This window comes from Pseudophryne corroboree, chromosome 2 (genome assembly GCF_028390025.1).
Source record: "Pseudophryne corroboree isolate aPseCor3 chromosome 2, aPseCor3.hap2, whole genome shotgun sequence".
Classification (NCBI taxonomy): domain Eukaryota; kingdom Metazoa; phylum Chordata; class Amphibia; order Anura; family Myobatrachidae; genus Pseudophryne; species Pseudophryne corroboree.
The window spans coordinates 926,404,001-926,431,658 of NC_086445.1; the positions used below are offsets into that span (position 1 = coordinate 926,404,001).

General features: G+C 51.6%; 1 protein-coding gene across 2 annotated transcripts in view; it reads left to right on the forward strand.

Moving 5' to 3' along the window:
- The window catches only part of ABHD11 (abhydrolase domain containing 11), a 42,517-nt gene that overhangs the window by 14,431 nt on the left and 428 nt on the right, over nt 1-27,658 (forward strand). For both annotated transcript variants that reach the window (XM_063956189.1, XM_063956190.1), the window contains exons 4-6: nt 21,433-21,603; nt 23,192-23,373; nt 27,648-27,658. The exon at nt 27,648-27,658 is cut by the window's right edge and continues 428 nt beyond it. In XM_063956189.1, coding sequence (XP_063812259.1) covers nt 21,433-21,603; nt 23,192-23,373; nt 27,648-27,658 — 364 coding nt within the window. The remainder of the gene's footprint in view (nt 1-21,432; nt 21,604-23,191; nt 23,374-27,647) is intronic.

The following is a 27,658-nucleotide window of genomic DNA, read 5'->3' on the forward strand; positions in this document are numbered from 1 at the left end:
CTCCAGTGTCGACGGTGAAGAAACAAACGTATTTTCACTTTGGGCCACACGTTACATGTTAAGGGCAATGAAGGAGGTGTTACATATTTCTGATACTACAAGTACCACAAAAGAGGGTATTATGTGGGGTGTGAAAAAACTACCTGTAGTTTTTCCTGAATCAGATAAATTAAATGAAGTGTGTGATGATGCGTGGGTTTCCCCCGATAGAAAATTATTGGCGTTATACCCTTTCCCGCCAGAAGTTAGGGCGCGTTGGGAAACACCCCTTAGGGTGGATAAGGCGCTCACACGCTTATCAAAACAAGTGGCGTTACCGTCTCCAGATACGGCCGCCCTCAAGGAGCCAGCTGATAGGAGGCTGGAAAATATCCTAAAAAGTATATACACACATACTGGTGTTATACTGCGACCAGCGATCGCCTCAGCCTGGATGTGCAGCGCTGGGGTGGCTTGGTCGGATTTCCTGACTGAAAATATTGATACCCTTGACAGGGACAGTATTTTATTGACTATAGAGCATTTAAAGGATGCATTTCTATATATGCGAGATGCACAGAGGGATATTTGCACTCTGGCATCAAGAGTAAGTGCGATGTCCATATCTGCCAGAAGATGTTTATGGACACGACAGTGGTCAGGTGATGCAGATTCCAAACGGCACATGGAAGTATTGCCGTATAAAGGGGAGGAGTTATTTGGGGTCGGTCCATCGGACCTGGTGGCCACGGCAACAGCTGGAAAATCCACCTTTTTTACCCCAAGTCACATCTCAGCAGAAAAAGACACCGTCTTTTCAGCCTCAGTCCTTTCGTCCCCATAAGGGCAAGCAGGCAAAAGGCCAGTCATATCTGCCCAGGGATAGAGGAAAGGGAAGAAGACTGCAGCAGGCAGCCCATTCCCAGGAACAGAAGCCTCCACCGCTTTTGCCAAGTCCTCAGCATGACGCTGGGGCCGTACAAGCGGACTCAGGTGCGGTGGGGGGTCGTCTCAAGAGTTTCAGCGCGCAGTGGGCTCACTCGCAAGTGGACCCCTGGATCCTACAAGTAGTATCCCAGGGGTACAGATTGGAAATTCGAGACATCTCCCCCTCGCAGGTTCCTGAAGTCTGCTTTACCAACGTCTCCCTCCGACAGGGAGGCAGTATTGGAAACAATTCACAAGCTGTATTCCCAGCAGGTGATAATCAAAGTACCCCTCCTACAACAAGGAAAGGGGGTATTATTCCACACTATATTGTGGTACTGAAGCCAGACGGCTCGGTGAGACCTATTCTAAATCTGAAATATTTGAACACTTACATACAAAGGTTCAAATCAAGATGGAGTCACTCAGAGCAGTGATAGCGAACCAGGAAGAAGGGGACTATATGGTGTCCCTGGACATCAAGGATGCTTACCTCCATGTCCCAATTTGCCCTTCTCACCAAGGGTACCTCAGGTTCGTGGTACAAAACTGTCACTATCAGTTTCAGACGCTGCCGTTTGGATTGTCCACGGCACCCCGGGTCTTTACCAAGGTAATGGCCGAAATGATGATTCTTCTTCAAAGAAAAGGCGTCTTAATTATCCCTTACTTGGACGATCTCCTGATAAGGGCAAGGTCCAGAGAACAGTTGGAGGTCGGAGTAGCACTATCTCAAGTAGTTCTACGACAGCACGGGTGGATTCTAAATATTCCAAAATCGCAGCTGTCTCCGACGACACGTCTGCTGTTCCTAGGGATGATTCTGGACACAGTCCAGAAAAAGGTGTTTCTCCCGGAGGAGAAAGTCAGGGAGTTATCCGAGCTTGTCAGGAACCTCCTAAAACCAGGAAAAGTGTCAGTGCATCATTGCACAAGGGTCCTGGGAAAAATGGTGGCTTCTTACGAAGCGATTCCATTCGGCAGATTTCACGCAAGAACTTTTCAGTGGGATCTGCTGGAAAAATGGTCCGGATCGCATCTTCAGATGCATCAGCGGATAACCCTGTCTCCAAGGACTAGGGTGTCTCTTCTGTGGTGGCTGCAGAGTGCTCATCTACTAAAGGGCCACAGATTCGGCACAGGACTGGGTCCTGGTGACCACGGATGCCAGCCTGAAAGGCTGGGGAGCAGTCACACAAGGAAAAAATTTCCAGGGAGTGTGATCAAGTCTGGAGACTTCTCTCCACATAAATATACTGGAGCTAAGAGCAATTTACAATGCTCTAAGCTTAGCAAGACCTCTGCTTCAAGGTCAGCCGGTATTGATCCAGTGGGACAACATCACGGCAGTCGCCCACGTAAACAGACAGGGCGGCACAAGAAGCAGGAGGGCAATGACAGAAACTGCAAGGATTCTTCGCTGGGCGGAAGATCATGTGATAGCACTGTCAGCAGTGTTCATTCCGGGAGTGGACAACTGGGAAGCAGACTTCCTCAGCACGACCTCCACCCGGGAGAGTGGGGACTTCATCGGGAAGTCTTCCACATGATTGTGAACCGTTGGGAAAGACCAAAGGTGGACATGATGGCGTCCCGCCTGAACAAAAAACTGGACAGGTATTGCGCCAGGTCAAGAGACCGTCAGGCAATAGCTGTGGACGTTCTGGTAACACCGTGGGTGTACCAGTTGGTGTATGTGTTCCCTCCTCTGCTTCTCATACCTAAGGTACTGAGAATTATAAGACGTAGAGGAGTAAGAACTATACTCGTGGCTCCGGATTGGCCAAGAAGGACTTGGTACCCGGAACTTCAAGAGATGCTCACAGAGGACTCATGGCCTCTGCCGCTAAGAAGGGACTTGCTTCAGCAAGTACCATGTCTGTTCCAAGACTTACCGCGGCTGCGTTTGACGGCATGGCGGTTGAACGCCGGATCCTAAGGGAAAAAGGCATTCCGGAAGAGGTCATTCCTACCCTGGTCAAAGCCAGGAAGGAGGTGACCGCACAACATTATCACCACATGTGGCGAAAATATGTTGCGTGGTGTGAGGCCAGGAAGGCCCCACGAAGAAATTTCAACTCGGTCGATTCCTGCATTTCCTGCAAACAGGAGTGTCTATGGGCCTCAAATTGGGGTCCATTAAGGTTCAAATTTCGGCCCTGTCGATTTTCTTCCAGAAAGAATTGGCTTCAGTTCCTGAAGTCCAGAAGTTTGTCAAGGGAGTACTGCATATACAACCCCCTTTTGTGCCTCCAGTGGCACTGTGGGATCTCAACGTAGTTCTGGGATTCCTCAAATCACATTGGTTTAAACCGCTCAAATCTGTGGATTTGAAATATCTCACATGGAAAGTGACCATGATGTTGGCCCTGGCCTCGGCCAGGCGAGTGTCAGAATTGGCGGCTTTGTCTCAAAAGCCCATATCTGATTGTCCATTCGGACAGGACAGAGCTGCGGACTCGTCCCCAGTTTCTCCCTAAGGTGGTGTCAGCGTTTCACCTGAACCAGCTTATTGTGGTACCTGCGGCTACTAGGGACTTGGAGGACTCCAAGTTGCTAGATGTTGTCAGGGCCCTGAAAATATAGGTTTCCAGGACGGCTGGAGTCAGGAAAACTGACTTGCTGTTATCCTGTATGCACCCAACAAACTGGGTGCTCTTGCTTCTAAGCAGACGATTGCTAGTTGGATGTGTAGTACAATTCAGCTTGCACATTCTGTGGCAGGCCTGCCACAGCCAAAATATGTAAATGCCCATTCCACAAGGAAGGTGGGCTCATCTTGGGCGGCTGCCCGAGGGGTCTCGGCTTTACAACTTTGCCGAGCTGCTACTTGGTCAGGGGCACACCCTGGCTGAGGAGGACCTGGAGTTCTCTCACTCGGTGCTGCAGAGTCATCCGCACTCTCCCGCCCGTTTGGGAGCTTTGGTATAATCCCCATGGTCCTGACGGAGTCCCCAGCATCCACTTAGGACGTCAGAGAAAATAAGAATTTACTTACCGATAATTCTATTTCTCGTAGTCCGTAGTGGATGCTGGGCGCCCATCCCAAGTGCGGATTGTCTGCAATACTTGTACATAGTTATTGTTACAAAAATCGGGTTATTATTGTTGTGAGCCATCTTTTCAGAGGCTCCGCTGTTATCATGCTGTTAACTGGGTTCAGATCACAGGTTGTACAGTGTGATTGGTGTGGCTGGTATGAGTCTTACCCGGGATTCAAAATCCTTCCTTATTGTGTACGCTCGTCCGGGCACAGTATCCTAACTGAGGCTTGGAGGAGGGTCATAGGGGGAGGAGCCAGTGCACACCACCTGATCCTAAAGCTTTTACTTTTGTGCCCTGTCTCCTGCGGAGCCGCTATTCCCCATGGTCCTGACGGAGTCCCCAGCATCCACTACGGACTACGAGAAATAGAATTATCGGTAAGTAAATTCTTATTTTAAAGAGCCAGATTCACATAAAATAAATTTTTAAAGCCAGATCCAACATAAAGTACATTTAAAAAGCCACTTCCACATACCCTACTGTGTCACTTCAGCCAGCTACCTCATGTGTCACTCCTGCTATCACACTCCTACAGTATGTCACTACAGTCAGCTCCCCCATGAGTCACTCCTGCCAGCACTCTCCTGTGTCACTACAGCCCCCCCTCCCGAAAATACACCTCGTGCCATTGCAGCAGCCCCTTATGTGTCCTCTGTTTGCCAGTGGGTGTCTCACCTCTAGTATCTGGCTCTCTCAGTTCTCAGTCTCCGTAGTGCTGCTGCTGCCTGTCTGTCTGGGTTGAGTGCAGCAGCTTTCCGTCTCTGTTGTGGTCACGTGACTTCGAGTGTCGGGAGCCACGTTTGAATAAAGAAAGAGCCGCATGAGGCTCAAGAGCCACAGGTTGGCCACCGCTGTAAAAGAGAGTAAGGCGGCGGCTCGCCCCTGGCACCAGGTTTGGCACACTGGGCACTTGAGTGTGAGGCGGTGGCTCAACCCTGGCACCAGTTTCGGCACACTGGGCACTAGATTGTGAAGCCGTAGGTTACCCCTGGCACCAGTTTCGGCACACTCACTGGGCACTAGAGTGTGAGGCGGCAGCTCGCCCCTGGCACCAGTTCCGGCACACTAGGCACTAGAGTGTGAGGCAGCGGCGGCTCGCCTCTGGCACCAGTTTTGGCACACTGGGCACTAGAGTGTGAGGCGGCAGCTCGCTCCTGGCACCAGTTTCGGCACACTGGGAATTGGAGAGTGAGGCGGCGGATCGCCCCTGACACCAGTTTCGGCACACTGGACACTAGAGTATGAGGCGGCGGCTCGCCCCTGGCACCAGTTTCGGCACACTGGGCACTAGAGTGTGAGATGGCGCCTCGCCCCTGGCACCAGTTTCGGCACACTGGGCACTAGAGTGTGAGGCGGCGGCTTGCCCCTGGCACCAGTTTAGGCACACTGGGCACTAGAGTGTGAGATGGGGGAAGGGCGCTCACCCCTGGCACCAGTTTCGGCACACTTGGCACTAGAGTGTGAGGCGGCGGCTCGCCCCTGGCACCAATTTCAGCACACTGGACACTAGAGTGTAAGGCTGTGGCTCGCCCCTGGCACCAGTTTCGGCACACTAGGCACTAGAGTGTGAGGCAGTGGATCACCTCTGGCACCAGTTTTTTTCAGCACACTGGGCACTAGAGTGTGAGGCGGCGGCTCGCCCCTGGCACACTGGGCACTAGAGTGTGAGGCACACTGGGCACTAGAGTGTGAGGCTGCGGCTCACCCCTGGCACCAGTTTTGGCACACAGGGCACTAAAGAGTGAGCAGGGGCTCACCCCAGGCACCAGTTTTGGCACACTGGGCACTAGAGTGTGAAGCAGCGGCTCGCCCCTGGCACCAGTTTAGTCACACTGGGCACTAGAGTGTGAGGCGACGGCTCGCCCCTGGCAACAGTTTAGGCACACTGGGCAATGGAGTGTGTGGCAGCGGCTCACCCCTGGCACCAGTTTTCGGCACACTGGGCACTAAAGTGTGAGATGGGGGAGGGGCGCTCACCCCTGGCACCAGTTTCGGCACACAAGGCACTAGAATGTGAGGTGGCTGCTCACCCCTGGCACCAATTTCAGCACACTTGGCACTAGAGTGTAAGGCTGTGGCTCTCTCCTGACACCAGTTTCGGCACACTGGGCACTAGAGTGTGAGGCTGCGGCTCGCCCCTGGCACCAGTTTTAGCACACTGGGCACTAGAGTGTGAGACGGCGGCTCGCCCCAGGCACCAGTTTTCGGCACACTGGGCACTAGAGTGTGAATGGGCGGCTCACCCCTGGCACCAGTTTAGGCACACTGGGGACTAGAGTGTGAGATGGCGGCTCGCCCCTGGCACCAGTTTCGGCACACTGGGCACTAGAGAGTGAGGAGGCGTTTCGCCCCTGGCAACAGTTGTGGCACACTGGACACTAGAGTATGAGGCGACATCTCGCCCGTGTCATCAGTTTTCGGCACACTGGGCACTAGAGTGTGAGGCGGCAGTTCACCCCTGGCACCAGTTTTTTGCACACTGGGCACTAGAGTGTGAGGCGGCGGCGGCGGCTCGCCCCTGGCACCAGTTTCGGCACACTGGGCACTAGAGTGTGAGGCGGCAGTTCGCCTCTGGCACCAGTTTTTTGCACACTGGGCACTAGAGTGTGAGGCGGCGGCGGCTCGCTCCTGGCACCAGTTTCGGCACACTGGGCACTAGAGTGTGAGGCGGCGGTTCGCCATTGGCACCAGTTTTCTGCATACTGGGCACTAATGTGTGAGGCGGCGGCTCGTCCTTGGCACCAGTTTCGGTATACTGGGCACTACAGAGTGAGGCTGTGGCTCACCAGTTTCGGCACACTGGGCACTAGAGAGTGAAGCGGCGGTTCGCGCCTGGCACCAGTTTTGGCATGCTGGATACTAGAGTGTGAGGCTGTGGCTCACCCCTGGCACCAGTTTCGGCACACTGGGCACTAGAGAGTGAAGCGGCGGTTCGCACCTGGCACCAGTTTTGGCACAATGTGAGGCTGCGGCTCACCCCTGGCACCAGTTTCGGCACACTGGGCACTAGAGTATCAGGCGGTGGCTCACCCCTGGCACCAGTTTCGGCACACTGGGCACTAGAGCGTGAGGCGGCTTGCTCGCCCCTGGCACCAGTTTTGGCACACCGGGCACTAGAGCGTGAGGCGGCTTGCTCGCCCTTGGCACCAGTTTTCAGCACACTCGGCACTAGAGCGTTAGGCGGCGGGTCATCCCTGGCACCAGTTTCGGCACACTGGGCACTAGAGTGTGAGGCGGCAGCTCGCTCCTGGCACCAGTTTCGGCACACTGGGAATTGGAGAGTGAGGCGGCGGATCGCCCCTGACACCAGTTTCGGCACACTGGACACTAGAGTGTGAGATGGCGCCTCGCCCCTGGCACCAGTTTCGGCACACTGGGCACTAGAGTATGAGGCGGCGGCTTGCCCCTGGCACCAGTTTAGGCACACTGGGCACTAGAGTGTGAGATGGGGGAAGGGCGCTCACCCCTGGCACCAGTTTCGGCACACTTGGCACTAGAGTGTGAGGCGGCGGCTCGCCCCTGGCACCAATTTCAGCACACTGGACACTAGAGTGTAAGGCTGTGGCTCGCCCCTGGCACCAGTTTCGGCACACTAGGCACTAGAGTGTGAGGCAGTGGATCACCTCTGGCACCAGTTTTTTTCAGCACACTGGGCACTAGAGTGTGAGGCGGCGGCTCGCCCCTGGCACACTGGGCACTAGAGTGTGAGGCACACTGGGCACTAGAGTGTGAGGCTGCGGCTCGCCCCGGCACCAGTTTTGGCACACAGGGCACTAAAGAGTGAGCAGGGGCTCACCCCAGGCACCAGTTTTGGCACACTGGGCACTAGAGTGTGAAGCAGCGGCTCGCCCCTGGCACCAGTTTAGTCACACTGGGCACTAGAGTGTGAGGCGACGGCTCGCCCCTGGCAACAGTTTAGGCACACTGGGCAATGGAGTGTGTGGCAGCGGCTCACCCCTGGCACCAGTTTTCGGCACACTGGGCACTAAAGTGTGAGGCGGCAGCTCGCCCCTGGCACACTGGGCGTTAGAGTGTGACGCCACGGATTACCCCTGGCACCAGTTTTCAGTACACTGGGCACTAGAGTGTGAGATGGGGGAGGGGCGCTCACCCCTGGCACCAGTTTCGGCACACAAGGCACTAGAATGTGAGGTGGCTGCTCACCCCTGGCACCAATTTCAGCACACTTGGCACTAGAGTGTAAGGCTGTGGCTCTCTCCTGACACCAGTTTCGGCACACTGGGCACTAGAGTGTGAGGCTGCGGCTCGCCCCTGGCACCAGTTTTAGCACACTGGGCACTAAAGTGTGAGGCTGCGGCTCGCCCCTGGCACCAGTTTCAGCACACTGGGCACTAGAGTGTGAGACGGCGGCTCGCCCCAGGCACCAGTTTTCGGCACACTGGGCACTAGAGTGTGAATGGGCGGCTCACCCCTGGCACCAGTTTAGGCACACTGGGGACTAGAGTGTGAGATGGCGGCTCGCCCCTGGCACCAGTTTCGGCACACTGGGCACTAGAGAGTGAGGCGGCGTTTCGCCCCTGGCAACAGTTGTGGCACACTGGACACTAGAGTATGAGGCGACATCTCGCCCGTGTCATCAGTTTTCGGCACACTGGGCACTAGAGTGTGAGGCGGCAGTTCACCCCTGGCACCAGTTTTTTGCACACTGGGCACTAGAGTGTGAGGCGGCGGCGGCTCGCCCCTGGCACCAGTTTCGGCACACTGGGCACTAGAGTGTGAGGCGGCAGTTCGCCTCTGGCACCAGTTTTTTGCACACTGGGCACTAGAGTGTGAGGCGGCGGCGGCTCGCTCCTGGCACCAGTTTCGGCACACTGGGCACTAGAGTGTGAGGCGGCGGTTCGCCATTGGCACCAGTTTTCTGCATACTGGGCACTAATGTGTGAGGCGGCGGCTCGTCCTTGGCACCAGTTTCGGTATACTGGGCACTACAGAGTGAGGCTGTGGCTCACCAGTTTCGGCACACTGGGCACTAGAGAGTGAAGCGGCGGTTCGCGCCTGGCACCAGTTTTGGCATGCTGGATACTAGAGTGTGAGGCTGCGGCTCACCCCTGGCACCAGTTTCGGCACACTGGGCACTAGAGAGTGAAGCGGCGGTTCGCACCTGGCACCAGTTTTGGCACAATGTGAGGCTGCGGCTCACCCCTGGCACCAGTTTCGGCACACTGGGCACTAGAGTATCAGGCGGTGGCTCACCCCTGGCACCAGTTTCGGCACACTGGGCACTAGAGCGTGAGGCGGCTTGCTCGCCCCTGGCACCAGTTTTGGCACACCGGGCACTAGAGCGTGAGGCGGCTTGCTCGCCCTTGGCACCAGTTTTCAGCACACTCGGCACTAGAGCGTTAGGCGGCGGGTCATCCCTGGCACCAGTTTCGGCACACTGGGCACTAGAGTGTGAGGCGGCAGCTCGCTCCTGGCACCAGTTTCGGCACACTGGGAATTGGAGAGTGAGGCGGCGGATCGCCCCTGACACCAGTTTCGGCACACTGGACACTAGAGTGTGAGATGGCGCCTCGCCCCTGGCACCAGTTTCGGCACACTGGGCACTAGAGTATGAGGCGGCGGCTTGCCCCTGGCACCAGTTTAGGCACACTGGGCACTAGAGTGTGAGATGGGGGAAGGGCGCTCACCCCTGGCACCAGTTTCGGCACACTTGGCACTAGAGTGTGAGGCGGCGGCTCGCCCCTGGCACCAATTTCAGCACACTGGACACTAGAGTGTAAGGCTGTGGCTCGCCCCTGGCACCAGTTTCGGCACACTAGGCACTAGAGTGTGAGGCAGTGGATCACCTCTGGCACCAGTTTTTTTCAGCACACTGGGCACTAGAGTGTGAGGCGGCGGCTCGCCCCTGGCACACTGGGCACTAGAGTGTGAGGCACACTGGGCACTAGAGTGTGAGGCTGCGGCTCGCCCCGGCACCAGTTTTGGCACACAGGGCACTAAAGAGTGAGCAGGGGCTCACCCCAGGCACCAGTTTTGGCACACTGGGCACTAGAGTGTGAAGCAGCGGCTCGCCCCTGGCACCAGTTTAGTCACACTGGGCACTAGAGTGTGAGGCGACGGCTCGCCCCTGGCAACAGTTTAGGCACACTGGGCAATGGAGTGTGTGGCAGCGGCTCACCCCTGGCACCAGTTTTCGGCACACTGGGCACTAAAGTGTGAGGCGGCAGCTCGCCCCTGGCACACTGGGCGTTAGAGTGTGACGCCACGGATTACCCCTGGCACCAGTTTTCAGTACACTGGGCACTAGAGTGTGAGATGGGGGAGGGGCGCTCACCCCTGGCACCAGTTTCGGCACACAAGGCACTAGAATGTGAGGTGGCTGCTCACCCCTGGCACCAATTTCAGCACACTTGGCACTAGAGTGTAAGGCTGTGGCTCTCTCCTGACACCAGTTTCGGCACACTGGGCACTAGAGTGTGAGGCTGCGGCTCGCCCCTGGCACCAGTTTTAGCACACTGGGCACTAAAGTGTGAGGCTGCGGCTCGCCCCTGGCACCAGTTTCAGCACACTGGGCACTAGAGTGTGAGACGGCGGCTCGCCCCAGGCACCAGTTTTCGGCACACTGGGCACTAGAGTGTGAATGGGCGGCTCACCCCTGGCACCAGTTTAGGCACACTGGGGACTAGAGTGTGAGATGGCGGCTCGCCCCTGGCACCAGTTTCGGCACACTGGGCACTAGAGAGTGAGGCGGCGTTTCGCCCCTGGCAACAGTTGTGGCACACTGGACACTAGAGTATGAGGCGACATCTCGCCCGTGTCATCAGTTTTCGGCACACTGGGCACTAGAGTGTGAGGCGGCAGTTCACCCCTGGCACCAGTTTTTTGCACACTGGGCACTAGAGTGTGAGGCGGCGGCGGCTCGCCCCTGGCACCAGTTTCGGCACACTGGGCACTAGAGTGTGAGGCGGCAGTTCGCCTCTGGCACCAGTTTTTTGCACACTGGGCACTAGAGTGTGAGGCGGCGGCGGCTCGCTCCTGGCACCAGTTTCGGCACACTGGGCACTAGAGTGTGAGGCGGCGGTTCGCCATTGGCACCAGTTTTCTGCATACTGGGCACTAATGTGTGAGGCGGCGGCTCGTCCTTGGCACCAGTTTCGGTATACTGGGCACTACAGAGTGAGGCTGTGGCTCACCAGTTTCGGCACACTGGGCACTAGAGAGTGAAGCGGCGGTTCGCGCCTGGCACCAGTTTTGGCATGCTGGATACTAGAGTGTGAGGCTGCGGCTCACCCCTGGCACCAGTTTCGGCACACTGGGCACTAGAGAGTGAAGCGGCGGTTCGCGCCTGGCACCAGTTTTGGCACAATGTGAGGCTGCGGCTCACCCCTGGCACCAGTTTCGGCACACTGGGCACTAGAGTATCAGGCGGTGGCTCACCCCTGGCACCAGTTTCGGCACACTGGGCACTAGAGCGTGAGGCGGCTTGCTCGCCCCTGGCACCAGTTTTGGCACACCGGGCACTAGAGCGTGAGGCGGCTTGCTCGCCCTTGGCACCAGTTTTCAGCACACTCGGCACTAGAGCGTTAGGCGGCGGGTCATCCCTGGCACCAGTTTCGGCACACTGGACACTAGAGAGTGAGGCGGCGGCTCGCCCCTTAACACCAGTTTCGACACACTGGGCACTAGAGTGTGAGGCGGCCTGCTCGTCCCTGGCACCATTTTTTCGGGACACAGGGCACTAGAGTGTGAGGCTGCGGCTCGCCTCTGGCACCAGTTTCGGCACACTGGGCACTAGATTGTGATGCACCGCTCGCCCCTAGCACCAGTTTCGGCATGCTGGGCACTAGAGTGTGAGGCGGGAGCTCGTCTCTGGTACTAGTTTGGGCACACTGGGCACTAGAGTGTGAGGCGGCAGCTTGCCCCTGGAACCAGTTTAGGCACACTGGGCACTAAAGTGTGAGGCGGCGGCTCGTCCCTGGCACCATTTGTCGCCACACTCGGCACTAGAGTGTGAGGCGGCCTGCTCGTCCCTGGCACTAGTTTTCGGGACACAGGGCACTAGAGTGTGAGGCGGCGGCTCGCCTCTGGCACCAGTTTCGGCACACTGGGCACTAGAGTGTAAGGGGGCAACTCGCCCCTGGCACCAGTTTTCGGCACACTGGGCACTAGTGTGTGAGGCGGCCTGCTCGCCACTGCCACCAGTTTCGGCACACTGGGCACTAGAGAGTGAAGCGGCAGCTCGCCCCTGGCACCATTTTTGGCACGCTGGATACTAGAGTGTGAGGCTGCGGCTCACCCCTGGCACTAGGTTTGGCACACTGGGCACTAGAGTGTGAGGCTGCGGCTCGCCCCTGGCACCAGTTTCGGCACACTGGGCACTAGATTGTGATGCGCCGCTCGCCCCTGGCACCAGTTTCGGCACGCTGGGCACTAGTGTGTGAGGCGGGAGCTCATCTCTAGTACTAGTTTGGGCACACTGGGCACTAGAGTGTGAGGCGGCAGCTTGCCACTGGTACCAGTTTAGACACACTGGGCACTAAAGTGTGAGGCGGCGGCTCGTCCCTGGCACCATTTGTCGCCACACTCGGCACTAGAGTGTGAGGCGGCGCCTCGCCTCTGGCACCAGTTTTGGCACACTGGGCACTAGAGAGTGAAGCGGCGGTTCGCCCCTGGCATCAGTTTTGGCACGCTGGATACTAGAGTGTGAGGCTGCGGCTCACCCCTGGCACCAGGTTCGGCACACTGGGAACTAGAGTGTGAGGTGGGGGCTCACCCCTGGCACCAGTTTCGGCACACTGGGCACTAGAGTATGAGGCGGCAGTTCGCCCCTGGCACCAGTTTTTTGCACACTGGGCACTAATGTGTGAGGCGGTGGCTCGTCCCTGGCACCAGTTTCGGCACACTGGGCACTACAGTGTGAGGCTGCGACTCGCGTCTGGCACCAGTTTCGGCACACTGGGCACTAGAGAGTGAAGCGGCGGTTCGCCCCTGGCACCAGTTTCGGCACACTGGGCACTAGATTGTGATGCGCCGCTCGCCCCTGGCACCAGTTTCTGCACGCTGGGCACTAAAGTGTGAGGCGGGAGCTCATCTCTGGTACTAGTTTGGGCACACTGGGCACTAGAGTGTGAGGCGGCAGCTTGCCCCTGGCACCAGTTTAGGCACACTGGGCACTAAAGTGTGAGGCGGCAGCTCGTCCCTGGCACCATTTGTCACCACACTCGGCAGTAGAGTGTGAGGCGGCGCCTCGCCTCTGGCTCCAGTTCCGGCACACTGGGCACTAGAGTGTGAGGCGGCGGCTCGTTCCTGGCAACAGTTTTCGGCTCACTGGGCACTAGTGTGTGAGGCAGCCTGCTCGCCCCTGGCACCAGTTTCGGCACACTGGGCACTACAGTGTGAGGCTGCGGCTCGCCTCTGGCACCAGTTTCGGCACACTGGGCACTAGAGAGTGAAGCGGCGGTTCTCCCCTGGCACAATTTTTGGCACGCTGGATACTAGAGTATGAGGCTGCGGCTCACCCGTGGCACCAGGTTTGGCACACTGGGCACTAGAGTGTGAGGCGGGGGCTCACCCCTGGCACCAGTTTCAGCACACTGGGCACTAGAGTGTGAGGCGGCAGTTCGCCCCTGGCACCAGTTTAGGCACACTGGGCACTAGAGTGTGAGGCAGCGGCTCGTCCCTGGCACCAGTTTCGGCACACTCTGCACTAGAGTGTGGGGCGGCGGCTCGCCCCTGGCACCAGTTTCGGCACACTGGGCACTAGCGTGTGAGGCGGCGGTTCGCCCCTGGCACCATTTTCGGTTCACTGGGCACTAGAGTGTGAGGCGGCGGGTCGTCCCTGGCACCAGTTTCGGCACACTGGGCAGTAGAGTGTGAGGCGGCAGCTCGCCCCTGGCACCATTTTCGGTTCACTGGGCACTAGAGTGTGAGATGGCGGCTTGCCCCTGGCATCAATTTCGGCACACTGGGCACTAGAGTGTGAGGCGGCCTGTTCGTCCCTGGCACCAGTTTTCGGGACATAGGGCACTAGAGTGTGAGGCTGCGGCTCGCCTCTGGCACCAGTTTCGGCACACTGAGCACTAGATTGTGATGCGCCGCTCGCCCCTGGCACCAGCTTCGGCACGCTAGGCACTAGAGTGTGAGGCGGTGGCTCGCCCCTGGTACCAGTTTCAGCACACTGGGCACTAGAATGTGAGGCGGGAGCTCGTCTCTGGTACTAGTTTGGGCACACTGGGCACTAGAGTGTGAGGTGGCAGCTTGCCCCTGGCATCAGTTTAGGCACACTGGGCACTAAAGTGTGAGGCGGTGGCTCGTCCGTGGCATCATTTGTCGCCACACTTCTCATTGCTTATAGGGCCTAATTCACGTTTGTATGGAATTGCACAGTCGCAAGGAAGCGGCTGTGCAATATCGTGTAACTAAAATTCAAATGGAGCAGGAAGTGTTTAGCAGTACCTAGAATCTCCCATAATTCATCGGGGGGTCGAGCCTTTAGCCATGCAGCTCTGACTCTATGGAACTCACTTACTCTCACAGTTTTAGAGGCCCCCACTCAAGAATCCTTCAAAAACAGATTCAAGACTTTCCTGTTTACTCAACATTTCCATAATTGTCCAGTTAATATCTACATGTATTTTCTGAAAAGCTTTTCTGTACGTCATTGTTTCTGTAATGAATTATGTTAACTCAAAGTAATAATAATTTTATTTATATAGCGCTCTTCCTCCATTAGGACTCAAGGCGCTTAACAGATAGCATGGACATAATATAGTACAGAAACAATGAAGTACAGAAAAGCCTTTCATTAAATACAAAGAGCATGTAGGTGCTAAAGGGACATTATGGAAATTCAGAGTAAACAGGAAAGTCTTGAGTCTGTTTTTGAAGGATTCTAGAGTGGGGCTCTCGAACCCGTGCGGGGAAGGGAGTTCCATAGAGTCGGAGACGCATGGCTAAAAGCTCGGCCCTCCGATGAATTGTGGGAGATTGTAGGTACCGCTAAAAGTCCTTCATCTACAGATCGCAGTAATCGAGTAGGGCAGTATGGAATCAGAAGCTGCTTCAGGTACCTTGGGACCAGGTCATGTAGGGCTTTGAAACTCAGTAAGCCAATCTTGAATATGATTCGCCATCTTACAGGCAGCCAGTTAAGGGAGTAGAGGATGGGTGTTATGTGGCTAGAACGGGGCTGGTTGGTTAACAGCCTGGCAGCTGTGTTTTGCACCAGCTGTAAGCAGTGCAATTCTTTTGCTAGGAGAACCAGGTAGAGGGCATTACAGTAGTCTAATCGAGATGATACAAATGCATGTATGACTTTAGGCAGATCATCTGAGGGAATTAAGTGCTTGATTCTGGCTATGTTCCTCAGGTGAAAGAATGAGGATTTGATTGTGGCTGATATCTGATGTTTAAGGGTCTTGAGTCCTATTGGAGAAAGAGCGCTATATAAATAAATGTTGTATTATTATTATTATTAGTCAGCTGGCATTGATATACCAGTTGACTGTTGTTAAACTGTAATAATATATCATAGTGTATTATATACCAGTAGCTCTTTAGAAGCGTCACATATTAAGCTTTTCTCTATCGTCCTAAGTGGATGCTGGGGTTCCTGAAAGGACCATGGGAATAGCGGCTCCGCAGGAGACAGGGCACAAAAAAGTAAAGCTTTTACCAGATCAGGTGGTGTGCACTGGCTCCTCCCCCTATGACCCTCCTCCAGACTCCAGTTAGATTTTGTGCCCGAACGAGAAGGGTGCAATCTAGGTGGCTCTCCTAAAGAGCTGCTTAGAGAAAGTTTAGCTTAGGTTTTTTACTTTACAGTGAGTCCTGCTGGCAACAGGATCACTGCAACGAGGGACTTAGGGGAGAAGTAGTGAACTCACCTGCGTGCAGAGTGGATTTGCTGCTTGGCTACTGGACACTAGCTCCAGAGGGACGATCACAGGTACAGCCTGGATGGTCACCGGAGCCGCGCCGCCGGCCCCCTTGCAGACGCTGAAGAGAGAAGAGGTCCAAAATCGGCGGCTGAAGACTCCTGAGTCTTCATAAAGGTAGCGCACAGCACTGCAGCTGTGCGCCATTTTCCTCTCAGCACACTTCACACAACAGTCACTGAGGGTGCAGAGCGCTGGGGGGGGCGCTCTGAGAGGCAAATAAAAACCTTATTAGAGGCAAAAAATACCTCACATATAGCCCACAGAGGCTATATGGAGATATTTAACCCCTGCCTAACTTCAAAAATAGCGGGAGACGAGCCCGCCGTAAAAGGGGCGGGGCCTATCTCCTCAGCACACAGCGCCATTTTCTCTCACAGAAAAGCTGGAGAGAAGGCTCCCAGGCTCTCCCCTGCACTGCACTACAGAAACAGGGTTAAAACAGAGAGGGGGGGCACTGATTTTGGCGATATTGTATATATATAAAAGATGCTATAAGGGAGAAACACTTATATAAGGTTGTCCCTATATAATTATAGCGTTTTTGGTGTGTGCTGGCAGACTCTCCCTCTGTCTCCCCAAAGGGCTAGTGGGTCCTGTCCTCTGTCAGAGCATTCCCGGTGTGTGTGCTGTGTGTCGGTACGTGTGTGTCGACATGTATGAGGACGATGTTGGTGAGGAGGCGGAGAAATTGCCTGTAATGGTGATGTCACTCTCTAGGGAGTCGACACCGGAATGGATGGCTTATTTAGAGAATTACGTGAGAATGTCAACACGCTGCAAGGTCGGTTGACGACATGAGACGGCCGACAATCTATTAGGACCGGTCCAGGCGTCTCAGAAACACCGTCAGGGGTTTTAAAAACGCCCATTTACCTCAGTCGGTCGACACAGACACAGACACGGACACTGAATACAGTGTCGACGGTGAATAAACAAACGTATTTCTCATTAGGGCCACACGTTAAGGGCAATGAAGGAGGTGTTACGTGTTTCTGATACTACAAGTACCACAAGAAAGGGTATTATGTGGGAGTGGAAAAAAACTACCTGTAGTTTTTCCTGAATCAGATAAAATAAAATGAAGTGTGTGATGATGCGTAGGGTTACCCCGATAGCAAATATTGGCGTTATACCCTTTCCCGCCAGAAATTAGGGTACGTTGGGAAACACCCCTTAGGGTGATAAGGCGCTCACACGCTTATCAAGTGGCGTTACCGTCTCCAGATACGGCCGCCCTCAAGGAGCCAGCTGATAGGAAGCTGGAAAAATATCCTAAAAAGTATATACACACATACGGTGGTTATACTGCGACCAGCGATCGCCATCAGCCTGGAGATGCAGTGCTGGGTTGGCTTGGTCGGATTCCCTGACTGAAAATATTTTATTCATGTAGAGCATTTAATAGGATGCATTCTATATATATGTATGTGAGATGCACAGAGGGATATTTGCTCTCTGGCATCAAGATAAGTGCGTTGTCCATATCTCCCAGAAGATGTCAGGGACACGACAGTGGTCAGGTGATACAGATCCCATACGGCAGATGGAAGTATTGCTGTATAAAGGGAAGGAGTTATTTGGGGGTCGGTCCATCGGACCTGGGGACCACAGCAACAGCTGGGAAATCCAACCTTTTTTACCCCAAGTTACATCTCAGCTAAAAAAGACACCGTCTTTTCAGCCTCAATCTTTCCTTTCCCATGAGGGCATGCAGGCAAAAGGCCAGTCATATCTGCCCAGACATAGAGGTAAGGGAAGTAGACTGCAGCAGGCAGCCCTTTCCCAGGAAAAGAAGCCCTCCACCGCGTCTGCCAAGTCCTCAGCATGACGCTGGGGCCGTGCAAGCGGACTCAAGGTGGGGGGGTAGTCTCAAGAGTCTCAGGGCGCAGTGGGATCACTCGCAAGTTGACCCCTAGATCGTACGAGTATTATCCCAGGGGTAAAGATTGGAGAGTCGAGACATCTTCTCCTCGCAGGTTCCTGAAGTCTGCTTTACCAACGGCTCCCTCCGACAGGGAGGCAGCATTGGAAACAATTCACAAGCTGTATATCCAGCAGGTGATAATCAAAGTACCCCTCCTACGACAAGGAAAAGGGTATTATTTTTCCACACTATATTGTGGTACTGAAGCCAGACGGCTTGGTGACACATAGTCTAAATCTAAAATGTTTTGAACACTTACATAAAAGGTTCAAATCGAGATAAAGTCACTCAGAGCAGTGATAGCGAACCGGAAAAAAGGGGACTATATGGTGTCCCTGGACATCAAGGATTACCTCCATGTCCAAATTTTGTCCTTCTCATCAAGGGTACCTCTGGTTCGTGGTACAGAACTGTCAATATCAGTTTCAGACGATGCCGTTTGAATTATCCACGGCACCCCGGGCCTTTTTACCAAGGTAATGGCCGAAAAGATGTTTCTTCAAAGAAAAAAGGCATCTAAATTATCCCTTACTTGCACGACCTAAAAAGGGCAAGTTCCAGAGAACAGTTGGAGGTCGGAAGAGCACTATCTAAAGTAGTTCTTCGACGGCACGACTGGATTCTAAATATTCCAAGAATCGCAGCTGTTTTCCGACGATACGTCTGCTGTTCCTAGGGATGATTCTGGACACGGTTCAGAAAAAGGTTTTTCTTCCCGAGGAAAAAGCCAAGGAGTTATCCGACCTGTCAGGAACCTCCTAAAACCAGGAAAGGTGTCTGTACATCAATGCACAAGAGTCCTGGGAAAAATGGTGGCTTTTTACGAAGCAATTCCATTCGGCAGATTCCATGCAAGAATTTTCCAAAGGGATCTGTTGGACAAATGGTCAGGGTCGCATCCTCAGATGCACCTGCGAATAACCCTGTCGCCAAGGACAAGGGTATATCTTCTGTGGTGGTTGCAAAAGGCTCATCTATTGGAGGGCCGCAGATTCGGCATACAGGATTTGATCCTGGTGACCACGGACGCCAGCCTGAGAGGTTGGGGAGCAGTCACACAAGGAAGAAACTTCCAGGGGGTATGGACGAACCTGGAAAAGTCTCTTCACATAAACATTCTGGTACTAAGAGCAATCTAAAATGCTCTAAGCCAGGCGGAACCACTCCTGCAAGGAAAACCGGTGTTGATTCAGTCGGACAACATCACGGCGGTCGCCCATGTAAACAGACAGGGCGGCACAAGAAGCAGGAGTGCAATGGCAGAAGCTGCCAAGATTCTTCGCTGGGCGGAGAATCACGTAATAGCACTGTCAGCAGTGTTCTTCCCGGGCGTGGACAACTGGGAAGCAGACTTCCTCAGCAGACACGATATTCACCCGGGAGAGGGGGGTCTTCATCCAGAAGTCTTCCACATGCTAATAAACTGTTGGGAAAGACCAATGGTAGACATGATGGCGTCTCGCCTCAACAAGAAACTGGACAAGTATTGCGCCAGGTCAAGAGATCCACAGGCAATAGCTGTGGACGCACTGGTAACACCTTGGGTGTACAAATCAGTATATGTGTTTCCTCCTCTGCCTCTCATACCAAAGGTATTGAAGATTATACGGTGAGGAGGAGTAAGAACAATACTAGTGGCTCCGGATTGGCCAAGAAGGACTTGGTACCCGGAACTTCAAGAGTTGGTCACGGACGACCCGTGCCCTCTACTTCTGAGAAGGGACCTGCTACAACAGGGTCCCTGTCTCTTTCAAGACTTACCGCGGCTGCGTTTGACGGCATGGCGGTTGAACGCCAGATCCTAAAAGGGAAAGGCATTCCAGAAGAAGTCATTCCTACCTTGATTAAGGCAAGGAAGGAAGTCACCGCGAAACATTATCACCGCATTTGGCGAAAATATGTCGCGTGGTGCGAGGATCGGAGTGTTCCGACGGAGGAATTTCAACTGGGTCGTTTCCTACATTTCCTACAATCAGGATTGTCTATGGGTCTCAAATTGAGATCTATTAAGGTTCAAATTTCGGCCCTGTCAATATTCTTCCAAAAAGAATTGGCCTCAGTTCCTGAGGTACAGACTTTTGTTAAAGGAGTACTGCATATACAGCCTCCTGTGGTGCCTCCGGTGGCACCGTGGGATCTAAATGTAGTTTTAGATTTCCTCAAATCCCATTGGTTTGAACCATTGAAAAAGGTGGATTTTAAATATCTCACATGGAAAGTGACTATGTTACTGGCCCTGGCTTCCGCCAGGAGAGTATCTGAATTGGCGGCTTTATCTTATAAAAGCCCTTATCTAATCTTCCATTCGGATAGGGCAGAACTGAGGACTCGTCCGCATTTTCTCCCTAAGGTGGTATCGGCGTTTCACCTGAACCAACCTATTGTGGTGCCTGCGGCCACTGGCGACTTGGAGGACTCCAAGTTGTTGGACGTTGTCAGAGCCTTAAAAATATACATTTCAAGGACGGCTGAAGTCAGAAAATCTGACTCGCTGTTGATACTATATGCACCCAACAAGTTGGGTGCCCCTGCTTCTAAGCAGACGATTGCTCGTTGGATTTGTAACACAATTCAACTTGCTCATTCTGTGGCAGGCCTGCCACAGCCTAAATCTGTTAAGGCCCATTCCACAAGGAAGGTGGGCTCATCTTGGGCGGCTGCCCGAGGGGTCTCGGCATTACAATTCTGTCGAGCAGCTACGTGGTCGGGGGAAAACACGTTTGTAAAATTCTACAAATTTGATACCCTGGCAAAAGAGGACTTGGAATTCTCTCATTCGGTGCTGCAGAGTCATCCGCACTCTCCCGCCCGTTTGGGAGCTTTGGTATAATCCCCATGGTCCTTTCAGGAACCCCAGCATCCACTTAGGACGATAGAGAAAATAAGAATTTACTTACCGATAATTCTATTTCTCGGAGTCCGTAGTGGATGCTGGGCGCCCATCCCAAGTGCGGATTATCTGCAATACTGTACATAGTTATTGTTAACAAATTCGGGTTATATTGTTAAGGAGCCATCTTTAAGAGGCTCTTTCTGTTATCATACTGTTAACTGGGTTTAGATCACAAGTTGTACGGTGTGATTGGTGTGGCTGGTATGAGTCTTACCCGGGATTCAAATTGCCTCCCTTATTGTGTACGCTCGTCCGGGCACAGTACCTAACTGGAGTCTGGAGGAGGGTCATAGGGGGAGGAGCCAGTGCACACCACCTGATCTGGTAAAAGCTTTACTTTTTTGTGCCCTGTCTCCTGCGGAGCCGCTATTCCCATGGTCCTTTCAGGAACCCCAGCATCCACTACGGACTCCGAGAAATAGAATTATCGGTAAGTAAATTCTTATTATTGGTCTGTTTGTATTGGAAGTGTTCCATAGGCAGATGTAATGCATTTCTCCCAAGCATTATGGTCATTGTGTTGTGTAGTCCCACTAATATTGTTATATACTAGCTCTGGAGGATGGGAACCCTGCAACGATAAAATGACTTGAGCAGCCAGTACTATATTACTTACAGACCACGCAGCACATGAGAGTTTGGTACCTAAGAGCACAGGTGTATGTAACAAACATAATGATACGTGGCTATGTAACCTGCCGCTACAGACATCTGTCCCCTGTATTACAGTGTAATATACAAATCTAACCTTCTCTGTATCTCAGCCTCATCTGGTGGAGCGCTTGGTATCTGTGGACATAAGTCCTTCTCCAGCAGTCCCCCAAACAGGATTCCCACGATATATCAAAGCTATGCAATGTGTACAGTTGGAAGGAAAGATGCCCAGATCAGCAGCCAGAAGACTGGCAGAGGAGCAGCTCAGAGCCACAGTGCAGGTACCCTGTTGTGTCTTCTGCATGCTAGGGCACATGTGGGGATGGAGGAACAGAGGTGGGGGATGGTAGGGTACATGTAAAGGCACAAGTGTTTCTATACTGCCCATGTGCAGTAAAGTGGGGTACATATGTATATGTGCACTGCACCTCTCTCCATGTAGAGAGGCAGAACATGGGAGAGAAGAGGGGTCAGCCTGGTGTATCTGAGTACATAAGGCATACAATACTTATCTACTCTCCCAGACCATCCAGGTGACTCTGAATTTTTGGGGGCCTGTGGAGCCCCGGAAGAGTAAGCAGTTTTCCTGTATTTTGTCCACTTCTAGTAAAATGGGCATGACCGGGGGTATAATGCTGTGATTTATTGCCAGCCAGAGCTAAGGCACTCCCTGCCATAGTATCAACCAACCCTAAGCTTGCGAGAGATTGAGTCTGGAAACAAAATGGGATGCTGACAGCACTTAAGCCCCTACACACGGGGCTTATGTGTGCTGAGCGATCATTTTTCTGTGGTGTACTACAGGTCCCAGTACAACCATCCCGCTTTTAAGCGGTTGGGCATGCTAGTGGTTGTAGTGCTACAGTCTCCGGCATACCCATGACTGCTAGAGCATGCTGACATTTGAGGAACCACGAGCACCAGCATGTCTTGGAATACATGGATCTGTAGAGCATCATAGGGAAATGCATTAAAAAGACCACAGGGAATCCCCACTGTAATATACACACTGATGTGATACACTGCTGGTGCATGATGGTAGCATAAATTACACAAAAATACACATTACATAACATACACTGACACAAGCATCATCATTATGCGGTAGTTCCCAGAATTACTCTGCATGCAGTTTTCCATGGCTAATGTTTTGCTGTTGTATGTTATACTAGTTACATGTTGTAGATTTTTGGAAAATGTATTAAGCTTCAATAGACATGTAATGCGACAGTAGTTCCAAAAAGTGTAGTGCACTTTGGGGCAGATGTATTAAGCCTGGAGAAGTGATAAACCAGTGATAAGTGCAAGGTAATAACACACCAGCCAATCAGCTCCAATATGTAAATTTACAGTTAGGATCTGATTGACTGATGCGTTATCACCTTGCACTTATTACTGCTTTATCACTTCTCCAGGCTTAATACATCTACCTCTTAGTTATTCATAGAGGATGATAATTACGGTGCAGTGGTTCCTCCAAATTTGATTACCCCTAGGCTGTAGGAACACTGCAAGTTTGGTAAACTAACATTTGGGCAGATGTATTAACCTGAAGAAGGCATAAGGAAGTGATAAACCAGTGATAAGTGCAAGGTGATAAACACACCAGCCAATCAGCTCCTAATTGTTAATTTACATATTGGAGCTGATTGGCTGGTGCATTTATCACCTTGCACTTATCACTGGTTTATCACGTCCTTATGTCTTTTCCAGGTTAATACATCTACCCCATTGTTCTAGTGAAATGTTGCCTTTTGCTGTTGTTATTATTATTTGCAATGTAATCTCATGAGCTACTTACAAAGTCATGACTTGATATGAGATTCAGGCTTTTGCTGATTACTCTGCATTCTGTTGGCTTATATGCAGGAACCATCAGTACGACAGTTTCTGCTGACTAACTTGGTACAAGAGAATGACCATTTTAAGTGGAGAGTGAATCTAGAGGCTATCGCAAACCATCTACCTGATCTGCTCGACTTCCCAGAGTTTCATACAACATATCCTGGGCCTGCCCTGTTCCTGGGCGGGGCAAATTCTCCATACATCAGGTGATTGATTATAAGAGTGTAGGGCAGAGGTTCCCAAACACGATCCGCAGGGCATCTTAACAGTCCAGGTTTTAAAGAAATCCACAGCTCAGCACGGATTATTAATCAAATTGACTAAGGTACTAATTAAGTCACCTGTGGCCAAGCATCGATATACTTAAAACCTGGGCCGTTAGGGTGCCTTGAGGGCTGCGTTTGGGAACCTCTGGTGTAGGGGCTTTATGCAATGCAGCCTACTGATTGTCCCCATCACTTATGTTGTAGTGTCACTTTCTATTTTGTTGATTTTAACTATTAAATTGTGGATGGATAACAAGGAAGTAGCTGTGGCCTAGTCAGAGCTATAGATGAGATAATTATGCTAATTGGAACGGATTAATATGATAATACACAGATTATCTTTATAATGTGTAGAAAAGAATAAACTATTAAACATTATCTGGAACTAAGGGATCTATGTACTACACCTTGGAGAGAGATAAAGTGGACGGAGATAAATGGGCAGTACGGATGGTGTAATGGTTAGCAGTACTGCCTCACAGCACTGAGGTCATGGGTTCAATTCCCCTAACTGTGTGGAGTTTGTATATTCTCCCCGTACTTGCGTGGGTTTCCTCCGGGTACTCCGGTTTCCTCTCACAATCCCAAAATATACTGGTAGGTTAATTGGCTCCTGACAAAATTAACCCTAGCGTGAATGTGTGTGCGTGTGGTAGGGAATATAGGTTGTAAGCTCCACTGGGGCAGGGACTGATGGCCAAATATTCTCTGTAAAAGCGCTGTGGAATATGTGTGCGCTATATAAATAACTGGTAATAATAAATAATACAATACCAGCCAATTAGCTCCTAACTGCCATGTTACAGACTGTCGGGTAAATGTATTATCCTTCGTTATAAGGGAGAAGTGGTATCAGCGCACATAATGTGCACTGATAACACTTCTCCCCCATGTATGACACTGGCGGTGCAGACTCAGTGACAGAGGCTAAAAGATAGCACGCCGATATCCAGGGCAATGTATGAACAGTCAGCAGCACTGGCCATTCCGACACCTGCAGCTATCGACACAGCTGCAGGTGGCATTGCTCTATTTCCACAGCTGCAGGTGGCATTGCTCTATCTCCACAGCTGCAGGTGGCATTGCTCTATCTGCACAGCTGCAGGTGCCATTGCTCTATCTCCACAGCAGGGACAGAGCTGTCCCTGGCTGTGGAGGCATCCGGACTCCGGGCTGCGTAGGAAATCTCATGTGACTTGCAAGAACTTGCACATGCCAGCTGGAGTCGGCCGAGCTGGGAGACACAGCGCATCAGCACTGAGAGGATGCGCTGTGTGCTCTGCAGGGATCGCCGGAGGGGGGAGTTTTCACTTCCCCTGCTTCGGCAGACAAGATGTTAGTACATTTTGACGGAGTGGCTTCCTGCTTTGCCCCGGTCATGAGGCGAAACAGGAAGTGTTATAGCTGCACATTAAGTGCCGCTATAATACAGTCCCCCCCTGTGTTTGAAAACTGACAGGAGCTGATTGGTTGGTACTTGATCTCTCTCCATGCCTTAGTGCACAGACCCCTTAATGCTATAAGAAACACTGATCATTGATCTATATGGGACAGCCTGATGCCAAGCCCCTTACTCTTAACAGTTTGTTGCCCTGTCTCCCAGTATGCTAATAAACTTGTCATTAACCATTATTTCATATAGTTTATACAACCAGCTAGAAGATCCATTTTAAACCATGGCTAGATATAGTGGCGTAAAGGAGACACAAGCAGCCTAGTTTGCCTATCGTTGTGGTAACTTTTTTAATAGGTGTACTTCCAGGAATGAAGTCACCCTTTTAGACTCATGACAGACTCAATCACAAACCACAATTGACAAACAGAAAATTAAAGGTGGTTTCTACTACTGCGGAACTTGCAAAGCTTTGCATTACCACCAGAAGCAGAAGTACGAAACCCGTACATTCAGTAACATCACCCTCCAACAATACAGTAACCAACATCAAGAATACTTTGGCATGTCACAGTAAAGGACTAATTTACATTCTGGAATGTCCATGCCATAAACAATATATAGGAAGGACAATCAGAAAGTTAAAAATCAGGATCACTGAACATATACGCAATATAACAAAAGATTCAGAAGAACACCCACTTTCTGCACATTTCAGGAAGTTTCATGACAGTGACCCATCTTTTCTCACATTTGTTGGACTCAGGGAGGATGAACCGAACTGGAGGGGGGGGGGGGGGGGGGGGGATTATACTCAAAAGATAAACAGAGAGGAACTAAAGCCGATCATAAATATGGACACTTTAACACCAAGGGGCTTGAACATTGATAATGAAGTTAGATCCATTATATGCAAGTAAGACCCGGCTGAATATTTAAATCAGGAACAACCAGTAGGGTCACATTAGCATTCAGCAAAATATCAGACATTCTCACTTTTAAATAAAGAATTCAACAAATATGTAGTTGCACTATGGTAAACACTCCTACACCAATACTAAGAACATGCAACAATCAAGAGAAAGGTATCTATAGATTAATCCCTATAATACATTTTTGGCATAACAAGGGTTAAAAGACACACAGGGGGTAATTCCAAGTTGATTGCAGCAGGATTTTTTTTAGCAATTGGGCAAAACCATGTGCACTGCAGGGGAGGCAGATATAACATGTGCAGAGAGAGTTAGATTTGGGTGGGTTATTTTGTTTCTGTGCAGGGTAAATACTGGCTGCTTTATTTTTACACTGCAAATTAGATTGCAGATTGAACACACCCCACCCGAATCTCTCTCTCTCTGCACATGTTATATCTGCCTCCCCTGCAGTGCACATGGTTTTGCCCAATTGCTACAAAAAATCCTGCTGCGATCAACTTGGAATTACCCCCACTGTGTGGTTTAGCACACCACTAACATCTCACAGAGAGTGATTTGAAATAATACCAAAGAGTTAAAACACATGTACGGGAACACATAATAATGATCAGAGCCTTAATTGGCCACAGACGATGTTTGGCAGTGATTGACACTGCGAGGAACTAATGGGAACACAAAATAATGTTCAGAGCCTTAATTGGCCATATACGATGTCTGACAGTGACTGATACTGTGAGGGACCAATGACATTGCCCCATATCAATACCCAATCAAAAGAAAGGTGGCTACTCCAACTGGTATTTAATCAGTATCTAGGAACGCCAGCCACCACATCACCCTCCCAGAAGAAGACCCCTAAGGGTTGAAACGCGTTGGAGCCAGCACCACAGGACATTCAAAGCATAGCACTAACAGCGTGGAAACCCGAAAAGTCATCCGGTCACGTGACCCAAGAAGCCGGAAGCAAGAACATTTATCTGGCAACAGGGAAAGGATTGGAGGGATCAAGCCGGTGACGAGGCGCGATGGACGGCGAGGGACACGAGCTAGGTGAGTCTCCGTATGCGGCGGAGATGTGCAGTAAGCCACTCTGAGAGCGGCATCTGTTAAAAATGCTCCCCGCAAGGCAGGACCCACTCCAAAGACCAACCTGCTTTTAGTGAGTGTCCATACACAGACACATCGCTGGGTTCAAGGGCAAGAGGTCCAGTCCAGAGCCCCCCTTAATGTTCTTTACCTCAACTCACACCTCATCAGTCTGTCACCGTGAAGAACTCTGTTAAAACTTTTTTTGTGGAACCCCAGTGCGCATTGTAGATCGTACAGACCAGCGGGTTGCCGCATTCTGTACGGAATTTGACAGTTTGAGAGCAATCTCTCCTTTTTCTTTGGTATTTTTATTTTATTTTTTGTGTTATAATTTTATTTAAAAGTTTGGACAATTCTGGAAATAAAGGGAATATCCTTGTGTGCACCATAAAAACATTGCACAAGGGACCTCATTGAGTACTGGGCAAAATCCTTCAGTATTCACTATTTACGGGACTATGAGAAAGACATTTTGTATCAGGAATCTACAGACATTGTTTTAATATGTTACACATGTTTTAAAACTTTAAGTAAAGAAATTACAATTTAAGCAACAAAACGATCTTCCAATTATTGTAACATCCTTTAGCTATACACCGTTAGAGGGGTTGAGTGCTGTATTTCCTATGTTCTTTATATTATGCACTGGGTACACTTGCTTAATACAAGCAGCACTCCCCGTACCATTAATTTGCACCTCAGTGCGCAGTTACGAAAATCAAATCTTTTACTATAATCAAAAAGTTTTCTCATTATGACATTTTTATAACTTTTTAAAACTGGTTTTGTGTTAATAGTTCAGAAAATT